The sequence below is a fragment of the Solanum dulcamara genome, chromosome 2, assembly GCF_947179165.1.
Source record: "Solanum dulcamara chromosome 2, daSolDulc1.2, whole genome shotgun sequence".
Taxonomy (NCBI): domain Eukaryota; kingdom Viridiplantae; phylum Streptophyta; class Magnoliopsida; order Solanales; family Solanaceae; genus Solanum; species Solanum dulcamara.
The window spans coordinates 22,343,163-22,364,414 of NC_077238.1; the positions used below are offsets into that span (position 1 = coordinate 22,343,163).

The 21,252-nt window shown below is 37.5% G+C and overlaps 1 protein-coding gene across 2 annotated transcripts in view; it reads left to right on the top strand.

Annotated features, from left to right (window-relative positions):
• The window catches only part of LOC129880439 (DNA topoisomerase 3-alpha), a 63,402-nt gene that overhangs the window by 28,169 nt on the left and 13,981 nt on the right, over positions 1-21,252 (top strand). For both annotated transcript variants that reach the window (XR_008765388.1, XM_055954474.1), the window contains exons 12-18: positions 4,241-4,330; positions 4,479-4,583; positions 5,491-5,525; positions 12,244-12,373; positions 13,153-13,205; positions 13,276-13,375; positions 14,896-14,934. Coding sequence is in view for 1 of the 2 variants with exons in the window: in XM_055954474.1 (XP_055810449.1) it covers positions 4,241-4,330; positions 4,479-4,583; positions 5,491-5,525; positions 12,244-12,373; positions 13,153-13,205; positions 13,276-13,375; positions 14,896-14,934 (552 nt within the window). In the remaining variant the exon portion in view is untranslated. The remainder of the gene's footprint in view (positions 1-4,240; positions 4,331-4,478; positions 4,584-5,490; positions 5,526-12,243; positions 12,374-13,152; positions 13,206-13,275; positions 13,376-14,895; positions 14,935-21,252) is intronic.

A 21,252-nucleotide genomic window follows, 5' to 3' on the forward strand; every position in this document is an offset into this window, starting at 1 on the left:
GGTGAGGAAATTACTACACCAATGAAGGGCAGACATATATGTTTTGGTGGAAACAAAATTAGATGGCTCAATCGATAATATGCTACAGAGTATTTGGAGCAATAGATGGAAGGGGGAAATGCATAAGGAAGCAGTGGGTAGTAGTGGGGGAATTCTAATCCTTTGGGACAAGAGGGTATGGAATAGAGAGTTAGTGGAGATTGGAAATCAATGCATTACTGGGAAGTTCATAGGAGTTGATGAAGATTTTAGTTGCCATATTACAACAGTCTACACAAATCAACAGGGAGATTAGGAAAATATTATGGGGTGAACTGGTAGGAGCTAGAACTAGTATTAATGGACCATGGATAATTTGTGGTGACTTCAATGTTACTAGATACCCATCAGAAAAAAAAACTGTAATAAAATCAATGGTGCTATGTCAGAATTTTCAACCTATATTGGGGAGTTGGAATTGATTGATCCTCCTTTATTTGAAGGATCTTTTACTTGGAGGAGAGGAGAAGATCATGGATGTGCCTCAAGGATTGACAGATTCTTAAATTGTGCCCAATGTGTGTGTGTGTGTGTGTGGGGGGGGGGGGGGCGATTTACACACATCAAACGAGAAGTGATGCCAAAGCTAACTTCTGACCACAGTCCTATCATGCTAACATGTGGGAACGGGGAGTGGAGGAAGTCATATTTCAAATTTGAATCATGGTGGCTGGAAGCGGAAGGTTTTAAAAATAAGGTAAAGGAATGGTGGTGTTCCTTTGTTGTGAAGGGAAGAGCAGGGTACATCTTGGCTGAAAAGCTAAAGATGTTGAAAGTGAAGCTGAAAGAATGGAACAAAAATAACAGAGGTAACTGGAAGCAGAGAAGGGAGAAAATCCTCAACCAAATTGCAAACTGGGAAAGCATTCAGGAACAGAAACCTTTGACAGATGATGAAGTGTTATAGAAGGCCAATCTGGCTATGGATTTGGAGGAGATTGCTTGGAGACAAAGATCTAGGGTACAATGGCTGAAACAGGGAGACAAAAATACCAAGTTTTTCCATAGAATTGCAACTTCACACAAGAGATGCAATTCTATGGAAAAGTTAGAGGTTGATGGAATCACTGTTCAGGACCCAACTCTAATCAAACAAGTTGTTCTAGATTTCTATATGAAGTTGTATGAAGAACCAGAATCTTGGAGACCTGATCTGACTTTGCAAGGAGTTTTTGTGATTTCTGAAGAGGAGCAAACCTGGTTACAAAGACCCTTTGAGGAGGAGGAGATTCTGAACAGCATCAAATTATGTGCCAAGGAGAAAGCCTCAGGCCCAGATGGCTTTCCAATGATTTTTTTCCAGATATAATAGGGACTTTGGCACAGTTTCACTCTTAATCAGAATTTTGAAAAGAGTTTTAATGCAACCTTTATTGCATTAATACCTAAGAAGATTGGAGCCTCAGATCTTAAAGATTACAGACCAATTAGTCTGGTTGGAGGAATGCACAAGATCATGGCCAAGTTACTTGCAGAAAGGCTAAAGAAGGTGGTGGATAAATTGGTAAACAAAAATCAGATGGCTTTTATAAAAGGAAGACAGATTATGGATGCTGCTCTAATTGCTAGTATAGACTAAGGATGAAAGATGGTAATGCCGGATTACTTTACAAACTAGATGTTCAGAAAGCCTATGACCATGTTAACTGGTCTTTCTTACTAAACACTATGAGACAGATGGGTTTTGGGATCAAATGGTTGAAGTGGATAGCGGCATGTATAAAGACAGTTAGATTCTCTGTCCTTGTTAATGGAGAGCCTGTGGGTTTCTTCAATGCTGAAAGGGGATTGAGACAAGGGGACCCTCTCTCCCCTTTTTTGTTTATATTGGCAATTGAAGGTTTTGATAGGTTGATGAGAATAGCCATACAGAACAGATGGCTAAGGGGCTTTCAAATAGGAGCCAGTAATGGGGGTGGAAAAGAGATCAGTCATTTGCTGTATGCAGATGATACCCTAATTTTTGTGACCCTTAGGTTGAGCAATTGAGATACATCTGGCTGATTTTAATCCATTTTGACCCTGTAGCAGGACTAAGGGTCAACTGGGCAAAATGTGGCTTGATTCCTATTAAAGAAATTCCTCAGGTTCAGATGTAGGCAAGTATACTTGGTTGTAGAATAGAGGGACTCTCTACCACTTATTTGGGAATGCCACTAGGCAGTAGGCATCAAGCTTTGGAAATATGGGATGGGATAATTAAAAAGACAGAAAAGAAGTTAGCAAGATGGAAAGCTCAATACCTCTCACTAGGAGGTAGAGCCATACTGATAAAACTCAGTATTGAACTCACTTTCCACCTATGTAATGTCTCTATTTCCTATCCCCCCTAAGGTGGTGAAAAAGTTAGATAAACTCAGAAGAAATTTCCTCTGGAACAAAGGCAAAGAAGAAAAGGGCTATCATCTAGTGAACTGGACTACAATGATACTAAGCAAAGGAAAGGGATGTTTGGGAATCTGAAACTTGAGAGTGCAGAATGAAAGTCTCCTAATGAAATGGCTTTGGAGGTATATCAGTGAGGAGAAGGCCCGCCCTTTGGAGGGAAGTAATAGTGGCAAAATATGATGAACGTAGCCCTTGGGTTTCAGGGATAGCCTCAATGCCATATGGCTGGGGAGTGTGGAAATCCATCAGAGCTATGTGGGACTCATTGGAAGAAGAACTAACTCTGAAGGTAATGGCACCAAAGTGAAGTTCTGGCAATATGTTTGGATCAATCAAAGCTCACTGAGAGAGGTCTTGTCAGATCTATTTTCTATATGCAACAATCCTGAAGCCAAAATTAGTGAATGTTGGATTGCACATGGTTGGGATTTGTCGTTCAGAAGACTTCTGAATGACTGGGAATTGGCTAGAGTAGCTTCCCTTTTGGAAATGCTAGGTGGAGCTAACATCCCTACAAATGTTCCCGATAGAGTAATTTGGAATCACACTAAGGAGGGGCTTTTCACAGTAAATAGTGCATATAGGAGAAGGGTATAGGAAATGACAGGTGGTAGACTTCACCAATGGAACAACATTTGGAAAGGATTGACACCCACTAAGGTGAAATGCTTCACATGGCTAGTTATCAGGAGAGCATGTCTTACTCAAGAGGTGTTGCAAAAAAAGGAAAGACACTAGTTCCCAGGTGTTTTTTGTGTAACTTGACAGGAGAAACAAACAAACATCTATTCTTTCATTGTAAGTACACTACTCAATTATGGGAGCTTTTCCTAAACATCTCTGGTCAAAGCTGGACCATGCCAGAACATACTTCCGACCTCCTTAGCTGCTGGATTAGAAGAGGATGCAACAAGACTCAAAAGAGATGATGGAAATTGATTCCTTCATGTATTTGGTGGGCTGTCTGGAGAGAAAGGGATGGTAGATGTTTTGAAGATAGACTCAATTCCATCCCAAAGTCAAATGGAATTGTTTAGTATCTTTACTTTTTGGTGTAAACCATTATGTATAGAAGATGTAGATCAAATCATAGATATGATAGGAAGCTTGTAATTTTTGTTGGAACATGGCTGTAACCTTTTTTTGATGGTGGCCAGCATTCCCTAATGCTGAAGAATACTACTTACCAATTGTCAAAAAAACAATTTGTTCTCTTATTATTCTTGTTTTCTCATTGCACAAAGCTCTGATACCATCTGAGAAGACAAGAGTTTGAGAGAGAACTCATCTTGATTATTCCCACAAGCTATTGGGGTTTAAATAGCTAAGTATACATGTCCTAAAAAGGAAAGAAAATCAATACCTAATCAATACCTAATTAAAATAGGAGTAAATCAAGCTACCTACTATATTTACACATATGCTATAGAATATTCCTAGGATTCTAACAGAAGGCCTATGCTAAATTTGCAGCTGTAGCTTGAGCCAATGGACTAATTCTGTATATCAAAAGTCCAGGCTCACAGTAGGCATAGAATCTAAGAAATTCGGCATATATGCTGACAATCCATTTCTACCTGCATATTGTAATGATTGATATTCTTGATAAAATGGTCCATATTTACTAATACAACCTTCCATGTTCAGAGATCATATTGGAAGTTCTTTCCACTTACATCAGATAATTTCCATGCATTCTCGGAAAAACAAAGCTTATATAAAGAATTGAGTTATTCAGTTCTATAGATTATCGCCTGTTGTCTTGCTGCAAGATGCTTGAACACATCTACCTGTTTGCTGTTGTAAAGTGCAGTTTACACCAACAACTTTGACCCTTGATTCAGGAGTTACAAGACCTCCTCCCCTTTTAAGTGAGGCTGATCTATTGGGTTGTATGGACAAGGTATGCTAGTTTGTTTTTTCAAAACAGCGTTAGCCATATTTTCATGATAAACAATGTGTTTTCATGTGCCTGGCCTTCAATATTAATAGTTTTTCCCAAAAATGATCACATGGATTTTCATCTATTTCCTTATTGGTTTTTCTAATAGGCTGGCATTGGAACAGATGCAACAATGCACGATCATATAAAGAAACTACTTGATCGATTTTATGCAATTAAGGACTCGAACACTCGGTTCTCGCCAACTAAACTAGTAATATCTTAATTAAATTATTTATTATCTTCTGTGTATTTCTTTTTTTTTCTTTATCACTTCTTCCATTTCCTTTTCTCACTTGTGTGTGTGTGTGTGTGTATATATATATATTGCTTTGATTAGAAATAAATAATTTGATATAATCATAGTAAAATTTACTTTGGATAGTGGATACATTAAATAGGGGAAATTCATGTTTCCCCTTCAGTTTTTTGTTGAAGTACTTTGTTCTTCCTTTTATGAGAGCTTGTATAGAATTATCAGTTAGTGGAAGTAGATGACATTTTGGTGTCTATAGAAAGAGAAGGCGTGTCAAATTCTATACAAGCTAAAACCCATGTGCTCACTGATGAAATGACTCTGCTCGGCCACTTAGCCAACCTTCATTGATGTGTCAAGTTCGTTTCAAGTATAATCTACAAGTAGCAAAATTTTCAGCGAAGCAGATTTAGTTGAACCTTCTTGTTACAATGTGGGTCCGCCCTTCATTAGGACTGTGGTTTCTAAAATTGGCAAAATTGCAGGAAATAGGCCCAGATGGATGGAAAACACTTTATCTAGTTTAACTTGCTTAGTATTTGAAGTTGCTGATATGATGCAGGGATATGGCTTCTTTTTTCTAATTTCTCAAATAAACCAATGACATAATGTGAAGCAACTCGTTCAAGACTGGTACTTATTGCGGATAATGGAAGAAAACCTTTTTCCTTATTAGAAAACATAGCCTCTCTCCTTGTCCTTCTGAGATAATAAGTTGGTATTTTTGAGCTTTCAATATGCTTGTAGGCTGCCTACTGCTGTTGTAGCCTGGGTTTGCTCTCTTCTCAGCTACTGTATGCAGTTCTCTTTGCATCTTCTCCACATTTCTGAATTGATCTCTTCATATGGAGTTTCTTAAATCCAGGGGGAAGCACTAGTAATGGGATATGATGATATGGGGTGAGTACTCAGATCTAACTTGTTATACTTGTACTCTTATCTCGATTTCATTATTGAGCTGTCTTTCTTATTCTTTTCTGATGATTATGCAGTTAATAACATATTAAACCGTGTTTCTTTGAACACGTGTGTGTGTGCGCGCGCACCTGGAGACTATAATCTTCCACGCTTTCTATTATGTTTAACATAAAACTCTCTTTTTCCACCCTAGACGGATGAACAACTACAGGGTAATATTTGTAGCTAATTGACACGGTATTCCACTTTAGAAGTCTTCTTCCTGGGATTAGGTTGTGTGTCATTACTAGCATGCATTTGCAATTATTTTTCCTAAGATTACCTTGTATGTTTCAAAATCAGATGCTGCATAAACATGGTTAGAAAGCTTATGTATTTTGCAATTGAAATTGTTGCCAACTAGCATTCTTTCATATGGTTCATATATAGTCTCTGGCTTTCTCAGAACTAATGATGGCTTGCACTTAAAGTGTCAAAACTTAGTGCTCGACATTATAGTAAAATTTCCAAAATAGTAACTGAGTAGCCGTTATCCAGTTGAGAAGCTAATAATAGCAGTTCTATGCTTGATATCAGATGCATCTGCTGAAATTTCTCATGCTCAGATCATTTCACTGAGACTCAAAAAATACAGTGCTCAAACAACCTAATACTTTTTGATGTTCATTTTTCTTTTTAAGTTGACCAATTGTTATCATGGAAAACATTTGTTCTAAAGTTAATATGGAATTCAGCTTTAGTGAATAACCCAAGGCATCCTTTTGGGAAAGAGGGAGTACCTCTTAAAGTAGAAAAATATATGCAGAGCTCAAGATATTGATGCCCATTCTGGTAGCGATTAATTGGGATAGCTTGAGTAGTGGAACTGTTTGATCTGATGGATTAGGGATATCTTTTGGCAAAGGAAGAAGTGACAGAAAATAATGCCCTTTCCTATAAAACATCAAAGATTATGTTATATATTACAATTCACTTCGAACTTCCTGAGAAACACCGGTTGGAATTGGTGTAGCCTGTAGGCAGTTTCTTTGTGGTTAGCTACTGAATACGTGAAGTCTCCAAGAAATTAAGAATTAGTTGCAGTGCAGTTGGTCTCCACCTCTGGAATTCGAAAGAATGATCACTTTATAAGTCAACAAGAAGCCTAATGCAGATTGTAGTTCGTTGGATGTTGGTTAGAAGTCGAGGCAGACATTGGTAATAGTGCATGTCACTCTAAAAGGGTCTTCCAGTTGAGTAGTGTGTTCTCTCTTTCCTACCCCAAATTCTTCTTGTCTGAGCTGGATAAAGACTTGGCAAGTTATCTGAATGTTATATTCATCAGGCTCTTGAGTTAGAGACACATCATTAGAAGTGTTAATAGACCCTCAATTGAATTGATATGTGGTCTGGTGAGCTCTTTTGTATCTGAAAGGTTTTTCACCTTTCTTTCCAACTTGAATAGAAGCAGTGTTCTGCAGACTTCAGAATTGATGGCCAAACATCATTGACAAAAAGCAAAGACTAAAGAGATTTTACTAGCTCCATGTCTCACGTTGTGCTAAAGCTATTTGGCATTGTTTTCTTAGCCCAATACTACTTGATAAGTGAACAACTTTTTTCTCATGTACAATGAGGCAGAAAGAACTACAGAGTATAGCTTCTGACTTCTGGCGCTAAGATTTTTCGCTCGATTTCTTTGATCTATAAAGAACGTAGAGCATAGTGTCACGAACTTAGACTTCAACTAAAACTTCCGTGCGACACTCGACAACTTACTCACGACTCTTTCACGATCTTGTAAGCTCAAGTAAGCTTTTTCAAACTAGATTGCTAAGGGAACACTAGATTGAAGAAAGACACAAGAGAGATTTTGTAAGAAGGCTTTTGTATTGCTTGATGGTTGTACAAATGAATGGCTCCTCCTATTTATATTACTCACTAGGGGCTTAAGTGCATATAATAATTACTACACAAGTCCTTCTATAGTTACAAAGAAGTCTCTCTTCTATAGTTCTCTACGCATCTAGATGGAAATGTCCACATATTGCGTGGAGTAGTCTTCCGACTTCTCTGCTCGCTTCGCAATAGCTCCACATTGCCCGATCATGCCCAACTGTATTGTGCCCAAACTTTTCGCTTGGTCTTGCACCTCTTTATCCCTTTGTTCTCACAATATGGCACCAATGTTCTTCATTTCAGGGTATCTTGCATAGCCGTGAGGACCTCCACATATGTAGAAAACACTTCCCTTCGAAGACTGCTCCTTCTCGGCGTAGCCCCGACGTCCGCACTTCTTGTCGTCGGCCTTATCATGACTCTTAGGGTGTGGATGCTACTCCTTGCTCTTGCTTCGATCTCCCTCACCTTTAGCATGACTACTCGTTGCTTCTTTTCCTCTACACCTGTCATGCTTGCCATGCCTAAAATCCGTCAGGGCTTCGGCATGTGTGATGACTTCATCGATTGTGCTAGCTTGTCGACGTTCCAGCTCCGTCTTGGCCCAATGTTACAGCCCATCCATGAAGTGGAACAACATGTCTTCATCCGTGAGGTTGGAATCTGAAGTGTGAGGGTAGTAAACTCCTTCATATATGCCCTTATGCTACTCGTATGCTTCAGCTCCCTGAATTTGCGTTTTGCCTCATAAATGACATTTTTGGAGAAGAAGGCCTTCTTGAACTCATATTGAAACTGCTCCCATGTATCGATGGTGCATAGCCCCTTCCTTATCTCCGACTCCTTCCGCTTCCACCTCAACATAGCCATCTTCGAGAGGTATAGCACGACCGTGTTGATCCTTGTCTCGTCACTCTTCACTTTGTTACACTTGAAGTAATTCTCCAAGTGCCAAAGGAAGTTCTCCACCTCTTGCGCGTCACGAGCGCCTTTAAACACCGGTGGCTTGGGAGCCTCAATCTTGGCCTCCTTGTCCCCTTTGGATGTCGCAGATTTTCTAGCTTCCATGTCTCCCTTGAGTGCTTTGATCTCGGCCTTCCTGGTTTCAATCATGCTTAGTGCGTCCATGAGCCGACACTCCAAGGAGGTAATAGTCTCCTTTATTTCATACTCCGCAGCTTTACGCCCATCCAACTCCTTCCAGATGTTGTCATTCTCTTCGAGGGTGAAGTCCTAAAGAGTCTTGAACTTTTCATCGATCTTGTTCAAGCGCTTGCCTAGCGGCATCCACCCTTGCAATCCATGGGAGCAGTTTCAATATGAGTTCAAGAAGGCCTTCTTCCCCAACAATGTCATCTATGAGGCAAAATGCAAGTTCAGGGAGTTGAAGCAGACAGGTAGCATAAGGGCATACGTGAAGGAGTTTACTACTCTCACGCTTCAGATTCCCAACTTCACAGATGAAGTAATGTTATTCCAACTCATGGATTGGCTGCAATATTGGGCCAAGACAGAGTTGGAACGTCGACAGGTCAGGACTATCGATGAAGCCATCACACAGGCCGAAGCTTTGACAGACTTCAGGCATGACAAGTATGACCGAGGAAGAAAAGAGGAGACTAGAGGTAGTCATGACCAAGGTGGGGGAGATCGTGGCAAAAGCAAAGAGCAACAACTACATCCCAAGAATCATGGCACCTATAAGTCTGATGGCAAGAAGTTTGGACGTTGAAGAGATGCTGACAGGAAGGCACACAATACAAAGGGAAATGGTTGCTACATATGCGGAGTGCCGTTTGGCTATATAAGATGTCCTGAACTGAAGAACCTTGTTGCCATATTACGGGAATGGAAGGAGAAAAATGTACAGGAGCAAGGACAAAGTTCGGACACGACACAATTGGGCCTAATTGGACTATGCGGAGCTATCGCAAAGCAATCAGGGAAGCCGAAGGAATACGTCGCACAATATGTAGACACCACGATCAATGGACGACCCGCTTGTGCTATGGTTGACACAAATGCAGAGGCCAACATCATGACCAAGTCAGCGGCAACAAAGTTGGGGCTAAGTTACAACCCAAGTAGCACCCGCCTCAAGGCGGTTAATGCACCACTAACTCCTATGTGCGGAGTTTCATGGAGTGGACATCATGTTGGGCAAGTAGCAAGGTAAGACCAACTTCACTGTCGCTCCCTTAGACATCTTCGATATAATCCTTGGGCAAGAGTTCTTCCAGAAGTGTCACACAATGATCGATCCCTATCTCCAACGACTCTTGGTCATGGAGCGAGAAGGATCATGTATGGTACCCCTGGTTAGCTTACCAAAGATGAAAGGAAAAGCTCAACTATCATCCATACAGCTTGTGACAGAGCTCAAGAAGGAGGGACCGATCTTCTTGGAAACCACTACAAGTTCTGAGGGAGACAAACAAAAAGCCCTTGCCATGTTCCACGTCCATTGAAAAGGGAAATCATCGAAAGAAGCTACACGGGACCGATATGAGTACTTGTGGATATTTAAAGATAAGATCCAAGAGATTATGTAGCAGCACTGTGCCGTGGTCATCGCAACGTCAAATGGGGGAGAGTGTGACGACCCGCCATGTCATCACGCCACATAAGCGCCACATGGCACAAAGTTGCCCATGTAGCCTTACAAGGGAAGAAGGCTAGTCCATAGTGGAAGGTTCTAGAGACGTGGAGAATTACCTTAGAAGATCTTAGAATTCCATGGATTTGTATAGAAGGTCCTTAGGAGCTTCTAGTTATGTAGTGTATTCTAGAAAGAGGGACTTGTTTGTAAATATGAAAGGACTTGTATAGTAATTATTATTTGAACTTAAGCCCCTAGTGAGTATAATATAAATAGGAGGGGTCATTTATTTGTACAACCATCAAGCGATCAAACAATCTTCCAAGCAATACAAAAGCCTTTTTTCAAAATCTTTCTTATGTCTTTCTTCCATCTAGCATTCCCTTAGCAATGTAGTTTGAAAAGGCTTACTTGAGCTTACAAGATCGTGAAGAGTAGTGATTAAGTTGTCGAGTGCCGCACGGAAGTCTTAGTCGAAGTCTAAGTCCGTGACACTTGGCTCTGATACCACTTTGTCACTTAGACTAAGACTTTCGTGCGGCACTCGTCACGACTCTTTCACGATCTTGTAAGCTTAAGTAAGCCTTTTCAAAATAGATTGCTAAGGGAATACTAGATTGAAGAAAGTCACAAGAGAGATTTTGTAAGAAGGCTTTTGTATTGCTTGATGGTTGTACAAATGAATGGCCCCTCCTATTTATATTACTCATTAGGGGCTTAAGTGCAAATAATAATTACTACACAAGTCCTTCTATAGTTACAAAGAAGTCTCTCTTCTACAGTTCTCTACGCATCTAGAGCTTTCGAAGTCTTTCAAGAACTCTCTTGGACATTCTAGAGTCTTCCATAACCTCTCCTTGACTCTAGACTCTTCTCCCTTCTAGATGATCAAGTGGCGGGTCCAGTGTTGTGAAAAAGCGCTAAAGCGCTCGCTTTAAGCGTGAAGCGAAGCGAAGCGAGGCGAGGCACTAGCGCTTCAATACCGTGAAGCGAAGCGAAAACAGAAAAGCGTGCGCTTCATGGAAGAAGCGAGAAGTGCGCTTCATGTTGAAGCGAGAAAAAAGCGCGCTTATTTGTTAAAAGCGGCACTAGGGTTTATTTTAAAAGAACAAATCTGTAAACTTACAATTAATTATTCGCTGCTGTGACTTCTTCGAGACTTCGTCAATTCAAACTTCAACCACAACCAGGTTAGTTTTTCTTCTCTTTCTCTTTCTATTTTTATTTCTATTCAGCTTCTGCCGCTGTGATGTTCTTCTCTTTTTCTCTTCATCACTTCTTCTCATCTTCTTTTTCTGTTTCTATCCAGCCAGCAGTGCAGTTTTGCGCAGCTGCTGGTATGTTTTGGCCCTTTTTTTTTTGATTTGGGTTCTCAGTGACCTCTGTTTTGTTAAGCTATGCTCTGTTTTTTTCTATCTGTATCATGATTTTCTTTTTCTCATAAATCATTTTATCATATAATATTAATTAATTTGTTGAGCTGAAAAATTTGGTTGAATTTTTTATAGTGATTTTATTACACAAAACAAGGGCTGCTTTATTACACAAAACAAGGGTTGCTTTATTACCCACTGCAGCTGCTTTATTTTTTTTAATACTGCTGCAGCTGTTTTATTAGGCTAGTGGGCTGGTGATATGAAATGGAGAATGGTTATTGGATGTTTAATTAACTGCATAGGGAATTTATCAAAAAGTGGAGCCCATAGACCACTTTCATGGCCAATTTTTGATTATTTATCTATGCATATTTTATATTTTATATTTTATATTTTTATACTAAATAGCGCTTTTTCTGAAAAAAGCATGCGCTTCGCTTCACGCTTCTCGCTTCTGTGAAGCGAGCCCCCGTCGCTTTTTTCCGCTTCTCGCTTCTCAAAACACTGGGCGGGTCATGACAATGGTGACTTTAAACCCTGGTGTCAGAGGACGCAGAGAGCTGTCTAGAAAACCATTTATTCGAATGTTAAAACCTAACACATTATTGCACAAGGTATTTAATAAGCATATTACTTTTCAAAGTTGTTATCTGAACTAAACAAATTTATTGTTTATTTTGCACTATATTAGCTTCAGGTGATTAAAATTTGTTCATGTTGTCTTCACATTTTTCTTCTAAGCTTGATTGTGTTGTTGCAATACGCTAACATTTGTATTATTACATTAAATACTGGCTTGCAATACGTAGGTAACTTACCTATTTGTTCTTTTCTTTTTCTATTACAGTTATGAACTATGGAAACCATATCTCCGTGCTATGATGGAATGTGATATGAAAGCCGTTAGCATAGGAACCAAGAGAAAGGCTGAAGTTCTAGAAACTTGCTTGCAGCAGATGAAAGCTTGCTTTTCAGATGTAAGTCAATAACAAAAATTCAGAAAATACAGATGCTTTTCAAGATTTTCTTGTGATAATTGGCACTTCAAAATTCATCCTAAGCAATAGGACTCTATCTCTGTTTTAGAATAACATGCTAATCCGTCAAGTTTCATCTCTTAAGGTAGTGGGACCTTGTTAATATTGTAGAACAAAGTGGTGTTGTCAAGGACGAGCTCTTTAGAAGTCTTCGATTACCCTTTTAATGAATTCTTTTATTCTATATTTGACTTAAAGTACACTAAAGATGGCGGAGCCTATTCGTTTTCCTTTCTGAGTGCATTTACTTCACTTAGAGTGATTATGTAAGTCCACTTCGTTAGCTCAAACTGTAAGAGAAGAGAGAGTTCTGTTGACAACCATGGCCTCTAACCTAGTTGTATATTATTTCTCCTCAAGGCATGTGAGGTACCTATTCCCAATATCAGCTAGACTTGAATGCAAGATCAAATCAAACTGTGACCTCACCCGATTTCCAATGATTAAGATGTTAGAAACGGTGATCATTCTGTTCATTAGAATCTTCAGCATCTCCTGCTGGTGGTCCAACAAAAAGAATTTTGGGACAAGACAAAAGTGCATAGATCTTAACATAATTATCACTAGACTTTGCTGGAAATAGGTTCACCACATTTCTGTTCAGGGACAAAGATCCTATGCTAAGATAATAATCAGAATGAGACACAATGCTTCTTTTGTACCATTAGGTTCAAGGCACTTCGTTATACTTTTTATGTACTCGGAGAAACTTTTTGCAGGCCAGAACAAACAAAGGAAAGCTCCTTGAGGCCATGGCTATCTTCTTTGAAAGGTATCCCTTATGCTTTCTTTGCTGATGCCTGGCTCATTCCTTTGATTGCCTGAAAATTGTGGCTCTGCAGATCAAACAGATCCAGCGGTGGCGAGCAACAAGCAGTTGGAGATGTTGTTCGGAGATGTGGACTTTGTCTAGAGTCAGATATGGTGCTCAGACAAAAGCCGGTAATGGGTAGAATTAATTCCTTTCATATATCTGGGATCTCATCTCCACTTCCAGCTCCAGTATTCCTCTTTCATTTGGCATGCGGCCTGTAATTGGAAACAACATATTAATTGCTGAGAACAAGTTTGATGATTATTCATGGAACTAAAAAACCATTAGAGCATGATTGGAAAGCCACAACGTAATTAGGATTTGGTGTAATTGAGTGTAATTACACTCTTTGGCACGTTTGGTAGACCAAATAATTACTTGGTAAGAGAGGAATTGAGTGTAATTGAAGAAGAGTAATTACACTCTTCAATTCCCAAGGGAGGGTAAGGAATTGGTGTAATTACATCATGTTAATTGCATGAAGTTTTTTTTTAAATTCTTCTTTTATTTATATTTATATTTTTTTTCATTTTAATTTATTTTTTATTTCTATTATTTTAAAAAATATATTTTTATTATTCTGATATTTTCTAAATATATATTTTTTATTTTTTAATTTATATTTCATTTCATTCTCATTCTCAACCTTTACTTTTTCATTCTATGCAATTTTTCATATTATTTATTTATTTATTATTCTATTTCTTTTTAAAAATAATTTTGTTAGTATTCTAATTTATAAAATCATATTTATGTATGTTGTGCTAAAATTTGATATAAGAACATTATGTTAAATTTTTTGTTTTGAATTTAGGATTTATGTCATATTTTCAATTTCATTTGTTTTAGTACTATTGACGTGATATTTGACATTGCAAAACATTTATTTTTAGTTAAACTTGATAGATTATTTTTTTGTCAAATGTTTTAATAATTTTATGACACTATATTTATAATATTAACATTTTTGTCAAACATACATTTCATGATGTTCATAAAAATCTTATACTTTTAGTTTATTTGATTAAATTATTTAAAATATACTAATTTAAAAATATAAATAAATTATTTTTTTATAATATTAGTTAAGAACATATGTTTATTAATTAATATTTAATTTTAATATCATTTATAAAGATCCTTATTTGTCTAATATAAATTTTAAATTTAGAAAATTAACCTTTATTTTAAAATTTAATATAACCTTGTAATTACACTTGTGCAACCAAACAAAACAATTGTAATTACACTGTGGTAAACAAACAAGTCATCCTAATTACTAGACTGTGTAATTACTACGCTAGTAATTACTACCCTAGTAATTACGCCAATTTCAATTACCAGGTGGCTTTCCAAACAAACCCTTAGTGTTTTGTCAGTCAGAAATCTTTTCATATAGGCCATACTAAAGCACCAGTGCTAAAGTTTTCCTTTTTGAAGACCAACATGGTAGTGTAGATATCACTACATCAAGAGCTTATCTGTTGTGTGAAGTCATCTATTGGCTAAATTGGGATATATGAGACTGTTGCATGCTTAAGGATCTGTAATGTCTGATTTGCACTTCTATAATTAGCTGCTTCTCATTTTCTAATTAGATTTTCCCCATCCTTACACACGTTTTCTGATAAAACTCTCATTAATGCAGGATGGGAACTTCATGGTTGGTTGCTTGGGTTACCCACAAGTAGGTGCTTTTCCTGTAATTCTCTTCAATAGCTACCGTAGAAATCTTGCACAATTGTTTCTAGAGAGCCTGTAATTCCAGAATAGATAAGACCTGCAAATATAGATTGTCATACTTCATTCTAGGACCTAATTTTACTTCCACAACAATTCAGTAGCTGCTTTCAATCTAGCTGGTTCTCTGCCAAACTTCTGGTACCTTCTCTTGCAATTCTTGCAAGGCAATCAATCTGAATCCTTTTAGTATCACTTTCTTTGTCAGCCTTACCACCTTTGACTACCTCTCCAGTTCCTCAACCAGCTCCTCCAACTTCACCCCTCGTAACTTATCATCATTGCAAAATCTCCAGATCAAGTCCAAATGATTCATTCCCTGCATCGGATCAAGCACCTGTTGTGAGCTTTTCTTTTTTTAGTCCTCCAATTGCCCTTCAAAAATGGTATTCGCTCCACTCTTTAGCTTAACACAGTTATGTCAGTTTGAGTTATTATTGTCTATCATCACCTTGTTATGGCTGCGTCATTCTTGTCTTCTGTTAGTATCCTTAAGTCTACAGGTGAAACCCTCTCACATCCAAAATGGCAACATGCTATGATTGAGGAAATGTCCGCTTTACATTGTATTGCCACATGGGAACTTGTTACTCTATCTAAAGGTAAACTACTGTTGGTTGTCTCTGGGTTTATGCGGTGAAAATATGCCGAGATGGTAAAAGTGATCTACTTAAGGCACGTTGAGTGGCCAAAGGTTGTATTCAATATTTTGGACTTGACTATAGGTATACATTCTCTCCCATGGCTAAAATTGCATCTGTCCTTTTTCTTTCTACGGTGGTTGTTCACCGTTGGCCTCTTTACCAATTTCTCCATGGTGATCTTGAAGATGAAGTATATAGATGGACCAACCACCAAGTTTTGTTGCTTAGGGGTGTCTTGAGATTTTACATGCTGGTTATGCCTATCCCTATATGGTTTAAAGAAGTTAACAAGAGCATGATTTGGTAAGTTTAGTACAATTGTTCAGGAGTTCGGTATGACGCGTAGTGAGGCTAATCATTCTGTGTTCTATCAGCTTTTTGCTTGAAATTTGTGCATTTATTTGGTGGTTTATGTTGATAACATAGTCATAACAGACAGTGTTTAAAATGGTATCACTGAGTTGAAGCAACACCTTTTCAACATTTGTATACGAAAGATCTAGTCATGACTCATATTACGATATTTTCTTGTCATTGAGGTGGCCCAATTCATACTGGGCATTGTTTAATCACAACGGAAGTATGCTTTTGATATATTTAGGGAAACAGGGATGACAAATTGTAGGTCTGTTGATACTCCCATGAACCCAAATGACAAGTTTCTACTAGGTCAGCTGAATTATCTCACAATGGCTGGACCTGATATTGCCTTTTCAATAAGCATTATAAGTCTGTTTTCAAGCTCTCCATATGACACCCATTGAGATGTAGTAGTCCATATCCTTCGTTATATAGAAGCTCGTTATATAAAAGCTGCTTCCGTGAAAGAATTACTTTACGAGGATAGAGGATAGTGTGCCTATACAGATGCAGATTGGGAAGTCACCTTCAGATAGACGTTCCACCTTCATATATTGTGTTTTGATTACTATGCTGCTCGGAATCTTCAAAACTGTCATCGGGTGCGTGTCGGATCCTTCAAAAGTAGTTCATTTTTGGAGGATCCGACACGGGTGCGGCAACATTTTTGGAGAGTCCGAGCAACTTATTTGATTAGATGTAACTTGGTGTCTTGAAAGAGTAAGAAGCACAATGTGGTTGGTAGGTCTAGTGTGGAAGCAGAATATTAAGCTGTGGTGGTAGCAACATGCGAACTCATATGGATCAAGCAGTTGCTCAAAGAATTTAAGTTTGGAGAGATTGTTTAGATGGATCTTGAGTTGATAATCAAGCAACATTCCATATTCCATCACATCCCATGTTTCATAAGAAACAAACACGTAGAAATCGATTTTCATTTTGCTAGAGAAGGGTATTCTCTGCAGCATTGTCACAAAGTTCATGAAGTCAAATGATCAACTTGCAAATCTATTTACTAAATCTCTTGCCGGTCCCCGAGTTAGTTACATATATACAACTAACTTGAGGGGGAGTGTGATATAATAATAAACATATTGTAGAATCAGTATGAATCAAGTGGAGGTTCTTTTGGAACCTTGACATCCTTTCCCATTTTAGAATAGGTATACATCACTATTTAAACAACCAAAAGCTTGAGGGAACAATTAAGCTAAGCTTTCTCTTGTGCTATTTATTTCTCACAAGCAGCATGGTTTGTGCAACTTGTATGCACTAGCTTGAAGGGGGAGTGTTGAGACTATTGCATAGATATTGTAGAATCATGTAGATATGATAAAATTTTGTATATATGGTTTATATTAATTAGAATCAATTAAGGAGGATATTATTTCTTTGAAACTATGTAACCTTGATTTTTTTCCTAGTTTAGAATATGCATTTAAGGACCCAATAGCTTGAGAGTATGATGAAGCAATTCATTCTCCTATCTTCCTCGATTGTATTACTTCATTTCTCACACCAACCAACCATATCACTAAGAGGTTCCCCTTGCCATAGGATACACTTAGCATTTAGATCCATGAGAATATCAATGGGTCGACAATCTTGTCATTCATGTCTCTTTCAGAATGTCTAGCATGTACTTGCGTAGTGAGATGACAATTCCTTATTTGGACTGAGCGACTTCAATACATATGAAATTCTTCAATCTGCCTAGATCCTTAGTTTGTAAGTGTTGTAATTTAGTTATATCATCCTGATCATTGCCTGTGATAACTATATCATCAACACAAACATCCAAATAAATGCACAAATTTGCATATGCGATAAAATATAACATGATTAGCCTCACCACGAGTCATTCCAAACTCTTGAATAATTGAGTTGAATTTACCAAACCATGCTCGAAAACTATTTCTAACCATATAGAAACCAACATAACTGGCATACCCCCTCGAGCAACTAAATCATAAGATTGCTCCATCACATATGCTTCATCCTCACGATCACCATCGAGAAAAATATTTTTCATGTTCAATTGATAAAGAGGTCGATCGTGAACAACCACCATAGATAGGAAACGGTGACTGAAGCAATCTTTGTTGGGGGGGGGGGGAATGTATCACCATAATCAAGTCTAAAGATTTGCTTATAACACTTGACAACCAAACATGCCTTTAATCACATCAATCTGCCATCAGGGCCACCTTTTCATCGTGTATGCATACCGAAAATTGACTATTGATTTTCCAGGTGGCAAAGAAACAAGCTCCCAAGTACCACTTGAGTGTAAAATAGATGTCTCATTAATCATATTTGTCGTCTGCCTTGATGAGACAGAGCTTCATCTAGTCTTAGAAATAAAATTAGATGGCAGTGATGACACAAAGGCATAGTGAGATAGTAGCAAGCGATGATAACTCAGATAGGTATAATTAGGATTACGAATAAAACGAATACCACATTGAGTAGCAACAGGGGACTCAGTCAGGGAGACAAGTCCGCAACTGGAAAGAATCTAGTGTCGAGTGTAAGTTGTCTGGACCAGATGAGGAGCGCGAATGGCAATGATAAGTTAAGACTGGTGGAGCTGTAGGAGATGAATCGGGTAATACTTCAGAATTAGGATTACGAATAAAACGAATACCACATTGAGTACCAACAGGGGACTCAGTCAGGGAGACAAGTCCGCAACTGGAAAGGATCTGGTGTCGAGTGTGAGTTGTTTGGACCAGATGAGAAGCGTGAATGGCAGTGATAAGTTAAGACTGATGGTGCTGTAGGAGATGAATCGGGTAATACTTCAGAAATCTCTAGGTGTTCAGAAGAAGATGGTATGAAGTACAGTTGAGTTTCAAAAAAAGGTAATGTCGGCGATATAGAGTACAGTCAAAGATCAGGCAAGGAGCGGTGATATCCTTTTTTCTATCTTTAATAGCCTAGAAATACTTCCTGAACTTATCCAAGATAAGTAGATATGTATATAGACGCTAATTTGAAACTTAGACTGTACTTGTATACCTTTTATATATCCAAATCTTGCTTTGTAAAGTTAGTAAACTGAGAAATCACATCATTTAGTCGAATTATGTCATTTGTGTATAAATCACGAGCTTTTTCCCAAACTAAAAAGCAAGTTTGGAATGGATGAAACAAGAGCATCAATTTCTTATCAATCAACTTTCATAAGAGATTACTGTAAGGATTTTTGACTGTGCATCATAAACTATCTATCATGAAATCCTATCAATTATTCAGATTCGTTGGAACTTAATGATTTTCACGTACACATACAACATCAGTAGTTGTTGAATTTGCTTTTAGTTACTGCAGTGGTTCTTAGCAAAATAAGTTGTTTAATTCAAGATAAATTTGAATTTTGCATTTTAGTTAGGTTGTTTGAGTTGTTGAGATTTTTTTGGTTGTTTAAATTTCCAATTATGTATCCGTGTAAGGCGGAGAGAATGAAGGGATGGATTTCTTCCGTTTCATCGATTTTGTCTTTTTATGTTGGCTATTTAAAACCCCTCAATGCTTAATAAAATTATTGAAAGCCATTTCAATCCATTGAGAGACATTTTCAATCCATTGAGAGACATTTTCAACTCTATTTTGCTGCTCCATCTTTTAAAAAAGCCAACAGTGGTATCAAGAGTTTAATTGATCTTACAGGATCTGTGAGTTCTTTTTAAGAACTACCCCGCCATTTTTAACCCGTAAGGGCTTCCTTTTAACTCGTCAGGGTTACCCATTTTAATCTGTCGGGACTACCATTTTCAACTCGTGCTTATTTTCAAACCATAGGGCTATTTTCAACAAATACTGATGTCAAACAATAGTCTCTCTATTGACAAAAACTATTAGATTTGGTCAGTGAAAATGAAATTATATATTATAGCCTATGCCATATGTGTTGTTGTTATGGAAGAAAAATACTTACAACAACACTTTGCAAATCCTACAATTGTCCAAATAAAAGCACTTTCAAAAGAACTTCTACACAAGACAATGTTATGGGAGATGTTTTTGGAGCACAAAATCAAAAGAAGAAAGAAGAAAGAAAAAGAGGAAGATCAATATCCAAAAAATTTGCAAGTTCAAAAATAACCAAGAAAAATTCAGAATCAACTGCTAGAGCAAAAATTGAGGAGCAGTTTTTAAAATTGCAGTAACTAAAGTAAAGGAGGAGTGTTGAATTTTCTTTTAGTTACTGCACTACTTTTTAGCAAAATAAGTTGTTTAGTTTAAGATAAATTTTAATTTTGAATTTTAGTTAAGTTGTTTGAATTGTTGAGATATTTTAGGTTGTTTTAAATTTCAAATTATGCAGATTATGTGTTTTAGGTTGGCTATTTAAAGCCCCAAAATGCTTAATAAAATTATTGAAAGTCATTTCAATCCATTGAGAGACGTTTTCAATCCTTTTTTGCTGCCCCATCTTTTAAAAAAACCAACAGTAATTCAGTCAAGAATTACATACCCGAATCGGCCATAATTTGTTGTTGAATCTTGACTTGAATTGAGCGGAAGCACTTGATTTTGTCTTCTTGAGAAAACCAGTTTTTCTCTCTCTTTTCCTTTCTGTAGTTCTTTCAGAACACTGTAGATGAAATACGTTATTCTCTTTTAATAGGCAGAGAGAGGGACCTAGTGGTTAATTCCCCCTATCCATTAAAGTGGGTGTTAGAATAGGAATATGAATAATAGTGTCCTACTTGGAATAAAAAATTGTAATGCAGTGTCTATAAATAGGGCTCGTTGTAATAATGTAGAATACACAATTCAATAATATTTCTCTTTTATTTTTTCACAGTGGGTAATGGGAGGTTTTATAAAATAGCTCCCTAATTATAAAATTAAGACTTTAGCAATTATTTGCTAAATCAAACAACTGCCTGCGTGGGCCAAAACTAAGAGTTACACAATTGAGCATCAACCTTTTTCCTATTCTTCCTGAACCTTCTCATTAATATTCGTGGCTTGTTTAATCTAGTGATCTTAAACGCCTTGTCCTTTGCGCCATAATTGAACAAAAGAAGATCAAGATAGACAATTTGCACTATCTATCAAGGATTTTATGGTGATTATTTGGTTCAAGTTGCTGGATCCCATGTTTATAGAACCAAAAATATCCAATCTGACAGAATGAACCCATGTTTACAGAGCCAAAAATATCCAATCTGACTGACATTCTGATGAACCAAAGAAGTTTCAACACAAAGTATCAACTATCTGACAAAGTATCTTCAGATCAATGAAGA